An 8,021-nucleotide genomic window follows, 5' to 3' on the forward strand; every position below is an offset into this window, starting at 1 on the left:
AGTTTTATAATCTCAACAAGTATTTTACTACACAGAAAGATCCGTCTGTCCGGAGGACTCTTTTATATTTTGCCATTAACGCTGTCCTCCGTAGACAGACAGAAGGTACCGGTGCCCATTGCTGTGTGGATATTCTTAACCACTGTCTCTATGGAAAATTGGGTGAGGTACCTCACCCTTCTCGATTGCGTCTAATTCACGGCCCTAGGTCGGCAAATTTAAGCTTGTATAGTGAAATCAACTATTCAAGAATACACTTCACTCACTAGATTAATAAATAATCCAACATTTCGATAGAATTTTCAACGTAAAACACACATCAACCAGCCCGTTGCGTCGTCACGTTCAAACTGCAGAAACATACAGTATGAATCTATTAGCCAATCACATGCGAGGTAGTTTCTACGTGTTTTTTTAACTATTTTTTACCTCGCATGTGATTGGTTTACAGATTCAAAATGGCGACTTACGGCTAGCGAACGGCGATGTTGCGATATGGATAAAATTTCTGCATTATAACCGAGTTACTGTGAGTATTTCGATTGCACAATGTAAGAAATTAACCCCAAATATTGCTGCATAATGTGTCATGTCATGTCAAACTTGTTTGAATGTAAAAAAGTTGTCTGAAATTTGGTTTATCGTAACGTTTGATCTGTGCGCGATGCTCCACACAGGAGCCGGGATCATTGACTTACGTCTGTATACGGAGGGGATCCGTGAAGCCAGACGCAGTCTCCGCGGAACATTCCCCGACGGACAGATACAGACCAATCTTTCGGTCAAGTATTTTACAAGTTAACGTTCAACTTCAACAACGTAGGTTTCACTCCCGATATGCTACGCCAGCAAGGAGGCCTTGCTAGTATCAGTCCGGGAAACCCGCTCATGAGGACCGCTCCCGCGTACGAGGACTGCCCCGCCTCATGAGGCCCCCTATTCACTTCTTATTCATCTCACATCTGACATATAAATTGTCGTAACTTTGCACAGTGATTTTTTGTTACACACACATGTCCACTATCCATGATGAAAAGAAGAAAAAATCCTGTCTGTTTGTTTTTTTTTCAAAAATCGAGTTTTAATCAACCGATGCAGAGCGCCCATCAAAACACGGGCGCCAGTGTGTTCGCACAATGCAAGACTGCCGCACCTAGCGGCCTGATCCGACTGATCTGACCAGAGTAACTGCGTCAGTAAGCGGCCGTGCAGCCGTTCGCGGCAGGTACAACATACACGGTAATATACCGCTAAAAACAGCAGTGCACTGTTACATGCACACTACACATATACTAACACACTAGCAATCAACAAAAACCAACCGATAAAATGGGCACGATCTCTGACGAAAGTGAAATTTTCTCACCTAAATGACAACATATCACATCCAAAATAAAAATTTCGGTAGTTCTTAACATAACAATTAAGAAATAATGGTCCAAGAAACTTGATTTTTTTGTCGTTTTCCCAATGCTCATGGATTTTGAAAACATATCCTCACATAAAATAGAACTTTCGCGAGCCGATGTGGGCCGCCACTTTTGTTCGGAAAGTGGATGTTACCATCGAAAAAATTCAGAAAAACACGAGAAAGATATCAACAACACCGCCAGAATTGCGATCTTGTTTGCGGCCAATGCATGTGCGCCCGCTATTTTCACGTGCTTTCGCAATGGGAATTGGCGCTTACGCAATGTTCGCGAGACATGTGAAGGCGTTCAGCTAAAGATCGCGGAGCACGCGTATTGCATAGGGATTGTACATCGTGCCGCAAGCAGAAATACTACGTCGCATATCGCCCTTATCGGCGAAAATTGTGCCGGGTTTTGCCCTGGTAAATCATGAAAACTGCGTTGGTCAATGGTAAATTTCTTTTATGAAAACAATTGCGTTAATGAATAATCTTGTCTATGATATATGAACATGGCTCGAAACTAACTTTTTTATTTGGTGGCCCGATGGGGCCACCAAAATCCTTAATTTCAAACTTTTGGTGGCCCGAGAGAAAAATTTGGTGTCCCGAAAAAAACAACAACAATAAAAAACATTAAAAGTCCTTTTTTTTAATGAGTCAAATATTTAAGATTTATGATAGTAAGAATTAGAAGTTGGGCATATCTACTCATAAATAAACTTCAACAAACTTGCAACATTCACTCTCAGGCATTCATTCAGTCCTTTTCATCCATCCTTTGAACAAATTTAATTGCTAATTTCCGGCGCAAAAAGTTACGAATTTATTGACATACTCTTCAAAAAAATTTGGTGACCCGAGGCGGGCCACCAAATTTCCCTTTTTTTGAAATTCGGTGGCCCGACTTTCATTTTCGGTGGCCCCGAAAAAAACCCCTGGAAAAACCCTTAACAATGCTTAAACTGCCGGAAACGGGATATTTTACTCTAGACAATAGTCAATTTATACGTCAGATTGAGATGTGAGATGAATAAGAAGTGAATAGGGGGCCTCATGAGGCGTTCCCCCCCCCCCCCCCCCCCCCCCCCCCCCCCCGGGCCTCATGAGGCGTGGGGGCGGTCCTCATGAGGCGGGGCAGTCCTCGTACGCGGGAGCAGTCCTCATGAGCAGTGATGAGCGGGTTTCCCGGACTGGTATAGGGTACAACTACATAGACTAGTCAGTAAATAGTAGATATTTGGATAGACCCCTCCCTGGCCCTGAGTCCAGGATTGCCAAATATCACAGGATGTTATTGATACTGTTAGACATCAACTCATCCAGCCAGATCCAGTAACGTTAGCAGTGCAGTGATTAGAATTAGGCTCCATTTTGTTCACACTTACTCGATAATGAACGCTCGGGACTAAGCAATGTTCACCAGCAACGAGCTATTTTTCTTGTTACTTTAAAATATGACAATATCGGGGGGAAATACACCATTAAGAGTCTTGATCAATCTACTCAAGTTTTATGAATAAGTGTGAACTGCAAACTAACCTGCAAAAAAGTCATAATGCTGTTCCTCTGGCTTCTTTCGTCGTGGTATTTGCAGCCCTGTCACTCCCACCAGACAGAATAATGGAAAACGTAAGTTAACCTTTGACCTTGTTATCGGCTTGCTGCTTCGCCGTTGCCAGTAACGCTAACCGGATAGAAAACTCCACGTCTGCTCGTTGAATACCAACTGTTTGAAGAAGAAATCAGCAAAACATTCTTCCAAAATGACGTCCATATCGAGTATGGCCAGGTTTAAAAGTTCCCCAACACGTTCTGCGAGAGGTAAGCTATCAAGTATTTGTCAGTTAATATTAATTTGTGTGACAGGTTGCGTACTCATCGAGCAATTTCAAATTAGAACAGACACAGTCCCATCTGCAGCTGCGGATGTTTGTGTTTTGTAAAATGTATTTCATTGTAAAAATCACTTTACAAGAAGACTATCGTGTAGATTCATAGTTATAATTTACTGTAACTCACAAGCGCCTAAAGTTTACTGTGTTTGAGTTGAATGATTTTACATCTCATATCATGAATTGTGAAATGTTATGTTAGACTCTAGCTAGTCTAAACTAGTCTAAGATTGGTCTAACTCTACGTCTCTCTAGGCCTAACCCCGGCGCGGGGTGCTGTGCCTGTGCTGTGGGCTGTAACGGTTAGTTGGGGTCGCTGCTGCGGTTAGTCTAACTCTAAACCTTTATCAATTTGACTTTGAGTGTTTTTTGTTTTATTGGTTTTATTTGATTTTGAATTTGTGCTACCATACATTATTAGATCCACTACACTTGCAGGTTTGTTGGTTAATGTCACAGTTCATTTGATAGGGCATTAACCAGGACGTTGACCCATGACAGGATGTAATGTCGAAACAAAAGGTGCCTAATTTGTCCCTCACACGAACGCAAAAATGATCATAGGATTCATAGGAATAGATACTAGTCAATAAAATGTTACAAATCTCTTTGCTTCATTTCAGGTCCGAGTTTCTCTGGAACAGCAACAGGAGGCTCTACCCTGCGAAGGAGTGGCAGCTTGGGAAGCCTCACCAAACGCTCAGCAAACATTGCCGCCAACTTTGGCTCAAGTACAAAGTAAAAATCACTCCATGGCATTTCATGAATTACTATGCTCTAGATCTAGATTTCATAAACGGGTCTAAACATTAGAAAATGTCTTGCCAAAGAAAGATTCTAAACTAGTATAAGAGAGTTCATGTACCTAGTCAATGAAAAAAGAACCCATGGAAACTATCCAGATGAACCAAAATCCCAAAATTGTAGTAGAGGTCTACTAGTACTAGACCTCTAGGACCTACTTACAATTTGTAAGTATCACTTCGTTCAAAATCATAGGTTTGATGAAATGCAGATTATACATGTAGATCTAATTACAAATTTGTATATATTGTCTGAAATTTTAAAAGTAGTCTTGCATTCGGATTTTGATCTTGAGATGATGACATTGAACACTTTGGCAAATGTTGGTACCTACCAGGTATTTGTATCCATGGAAATTTATGAAGATGCAAACTTGAACATTTTTCAGAAGTTCATATATTAAATCAGTATTGTTTTTGCTGCTGCTTGTCTGCTTCAAATATGAAAAGAATTGATTGATATTCACTGAATTGTAGCAAACGATTTTCTCTCTTTCTGTCTCTGTTTTCCAGGAAATCCACAAAGGCTGCAGACTATGACAACTTGGAGGCAGAGTACATCAAAAACCTTCAGCAACAAATCTACTTCCTGGAACTGGAAGCCAATTTCCTATATCCTTTCTTTTTCATTTGTTTTCTTTTAATGAAAGTTTTCTCATGTAATCTCTTATACAGGTATTACAAAGTTGTATTCTCTCGACTGACTCGAGTTTTGTACTTGCTCACCATTTCTGTACAGCAGCATTTTACTTGTTTATTTCCTGGGGGATTGACAGGTTTACACTTCTGCCATATTATATCAAGTGCTATTTCAATAAATGTGCTGTAGAGAAAATTGTTGTCTGATTTTGTTGTTGTTGTTTTTTGACAATTTTTTTACTTGTTTGTCAGAAATGTGGGTATACACTTCCATGATCATCTGACTTGTTACCTTTACCAGCTTTCTCACATATGGAGCACAGAATATCTTTATTACAGTGCAGACTTAGGCTCTAACTCAGGTTAATATTTGGTACCATGGCAACAAGTAGCAGTTTTCTTAAAAGCTGATTGGCTTGTTCCCTGATTGTTGGCCTTGTTGGAATCTGTAATGTAATAGGGACTCCCAGAATAATAATTGTGATGTCCATCTACACTTGTATAAGTCCTAGTTGTAAGCGGTCATATCCCATGGTACACCTGCATGTTGTCGGGGAAGTCATTACTCCTTGACTGTATTTTGCACTCGAGACCAGGCCAAGAAAGCTACGGAGCTGCAGCCTCGGATGACACAGGAAGCCAGTAAGATGCTACATAGACTTAAAGTGAGTAGCAAAGTGATAGCAATATCAATTTTTTAAGCAACTGTAACTGATGCTCTCTCTCTTTACATACTTAGTGCTGGAATAGATGTATACCGTTATGCGCCTGTCATACCAAAACATCTCCATTTTGTCCCAAGTTTTTCTTCCAGCCACTACTGTTGTTTCGCTGGTCAGATTTCTGAAAAGAGCAGAGAACTTGCAGTGATCAGGGTTGTCTCAATAAGCTATAAAGATAGAAAGGCGCAATTGCTCTCTTCTTTTCATCGTGAGGTCATTTCATGGGTGGTGCTGGATTTCCACTGTATTTGGAATGCTTTTAAGCTTTACTCATGTACAATGTCTTGGTACAATGGAGTTGGATGTTAATAAAGTTTGAGGGATTTTTGTTTTTTATGATGTGTTATGCCGTGGAAAGGTTTGTTAATTCTTGATGGCTCAATTGTAGATATTGATGATAAGAATGTAGCTCAAAGAAAGATTCTAATTTGTGATTATTCTTAAAGAGACACAAACTTCATGCTATTTTAGAGGGATTATAAAGTTTAAGTTGATATCTAACTTCTCTTTTCTAACATTTTTTGGTGAGATAATGAAAACTTGAAAAAATGAAAACTGTAATTCCAAGAAGAATTAGATGTTTATTTGATGAAACTTGGATTTGAAATGGCTGAGATATATAAAACATAGCAATCAAAATGAAAGGCGGGATTCACCTTTAATCATGATTGCTTTGTTTTATAGATGTCTCGGCCATTCCAATCCCGATTTTCATCAAATAAACTTTGAATTCGTCTTAGAATGGCATGCTCTGTACTATTTCATAAGTGGTTTCTTGGTATCTTGCAAAAAGTTAAAAGCCAATCCTCATCTCCACCAATACTATACTATCCCTTTCAGTATGTCTGTATATTACATGATAAAAATAAAATGTGATAGCTAATGTCGAATCTTCTTTCATACTCTGCCGTTTTCTTGGCCAATAATCAGGAGCTTCAGACTGATGTAGACAGTCTGCACCTGGAGGTGAGAAGGAAAGAGTCCAACCTGGATCTCGTCAGCACAGAGAAGGACAGACTTGATGGGAGGCTAAAACTTCTAGAAGGTAGGTTTACTTCATTGACAAGATAATGGCATTCAAAGCTAATTACATTAATCTGTAGGGTTTCTGTCATTTTAAAACACAGATGATTTGATTTTGTGCTCATACTTTTAGAATTTGTCAGATACAAGGAAAACGTGTCCAAAACTCATATTTCAAAATTAAAAATTCTCTTATGTTGCTATGAGCAAAATTTGTGATATTTTCCACATGACAAGATTATTCCACATTTACATTGATACTTATATCAATGTTGTGGCTAACATTGTTCAGCATTGTTAAAATTTGGACACATGGCTGTAATAGTACACTGTATGTTTGTTGTTTTTTTCCCCATTGTTAATAATATAAACTCCCAACACCCATTTCTCTGTAGAAAATCATCAGCGGGAAAAGAGGCTGTTGGTGGAAGAAGTCGTCCAGCTGAAGAAACAGAACGAGATGATCCAGCGTGAGATCAACGACAGAGAATCCCAGATATCGGTGGCACGTTCTGAGCTAGAGAGGGGCTCATCCTCTTTATCTAGTGCTGAACACCAGATACACATGCTTGAGGCTGAGGTACATCATACATGTAATTGTAGCAACATTATTGAATGGATAGTATTTCCCTGATGTGTGCTGACAGCTGCATACATAATGACAGAGATAATTTCTGTCAAATCATCTGATTTATGCATATCTTCTTTTTTCCATGTTATGATGATAATGAATCACAGAGATCCAAACCTGCACAGTCTCTGTGATTTTGAAAACAATCATGTACAGTGTAAGATTATCTAAGACAGGATGTACAGTCAACCATGCCAAACTTGCACAAGTCAAAAGATGATTAAGTCAAAGGAAATTCCTACGCAGGATAAATATAAAGCTGTGTTCATTTCACTGTGTAAGTTGAAATTATCATTTATAAGTCAAATGATTATTTCTGGTCCCTTTGGATTTGATGTAGCTAAGTTTGACTATAGTCTTTTTCATGTTAGTCATCAATACATTCTCTCAAAAGTGAGATCTGGCTCTAAGCAGTTTTTGTCACGGCAATGGACTTGAAATCCAGGTGCAGCAGAAGTCCGACATGCTGCGTGCCACTCAGCTGGCCCTAGAGGAGAAGAGGGCAGACCTACTTAGGACCCAGTCCCAGCTGCAGGAAATGGAGGACAAGTACTACTCCAGCACAGCGTCCATCCAAGACCAGGCTGTCCAGGAGTTCAGGGTAAGACCGGTTTCAGGAAATGCTCTGATATTAGTGGAACGTCCACCTTTAACTCTTTGCAAGTCAGTCAACCTCATTTGTTTGTAGCACTTGTGTGTGATGATGGCACAATGGTGCACCTGTTGTGAGCAATATTATCATCATGACTACTTGAGGAATACAATCAAGATATATGTAATTGAGTAGAGATGGACGGTCTTAGTATATGGGGACAAGTTAGGATGTAGATGATCTAAAGTGTGGTTTTTTTTTTGTAATTAAGTGTAGTGGGGTTCAGGGGCAAATAGATATTTAAA

The 8,021-nt window shown here is 39.5% G+C and overlaps 2 protein-coding genes across 2 annotated transcripts in view; one reads left to right on the forward strand and one right to left on the reverse strand.

Annotated features, from left to right (window-relative positions):
* LOC139716024 (vacuolar protein sorting-associated protein 11 homolog) overlaps positions 1 to 3,021 on the reverse strand; it is a 36,406-nt gene extending 33,385 nt beyond the window's left edge. Inside the window, exon 1 of the mRNA XM_071627581.1 lies at positions 2,954 to 3,021. Coding sequence (XP_071483682.1) covers positions 2,954 to 2,968 — 15 coding nt within the window. The 5' untranslated portion in view covers positions 2,969 to 3,021. The remainder of the gene's footprint in view (positions 1 to 2,953) is intronic.
* A 156-nt stretch (positions 3,022 to 3,177) lies between these two features.
* The window catches only part of LOC139716075 (uncharacterized), a 10,813-nt gene continuing 5,969 nt past the window's right edge, over positions 3,178 to 8,021 (forward strand). The window contains exons 1-7 of the mRNA XM_071627628.1: positions 3,178 to 3,235; positions 3,930 to 4,044; positions 4,623 to 4,721; positions 5,335 to 5,413; positions 6,401 to 6,515; positions 6,889 to 7,073; positions 7,570 to 7,725. Of these exons, the coding sequence (XP_071483729.1) occupies positions 3,178 to 3,235; positions 3,930 to 4,044; positions 4,623 to 4,721; positions 5,335 to 5,413; positions 6,401 to 6,515; positions 6,889 to 7,073; positions 7,570 to 7,725 (807 nt within the window). The remainder of the gene's footprint in view (positions 3,236 to 3,929; positions 4,045 to 4,622; positions 4,722 to 5,334; positions 5,414 to 6,400; positions 6,516 to 6,888; positions 7,074 to 7,569; positions 7,726 to 8,021) is intronic.

Source organism: Diadema antillarum, unplaced genomic scaffold (assembly GCF_040938485.1).
Source record: "Diadema antillarum isolate AM-2024a unplaced genomic scaffold, OU_Dant_1.0 scf00000060, whole genome shotgun sequence".
In the NCBI taxonomy this organism is placed as follows: domain Eukaryota; kingdom Metazoa; phylum Echinodermata; class Echinoidea; order Diadematoida; family Diadematidae; genus Diadema; species Diadema antillarum.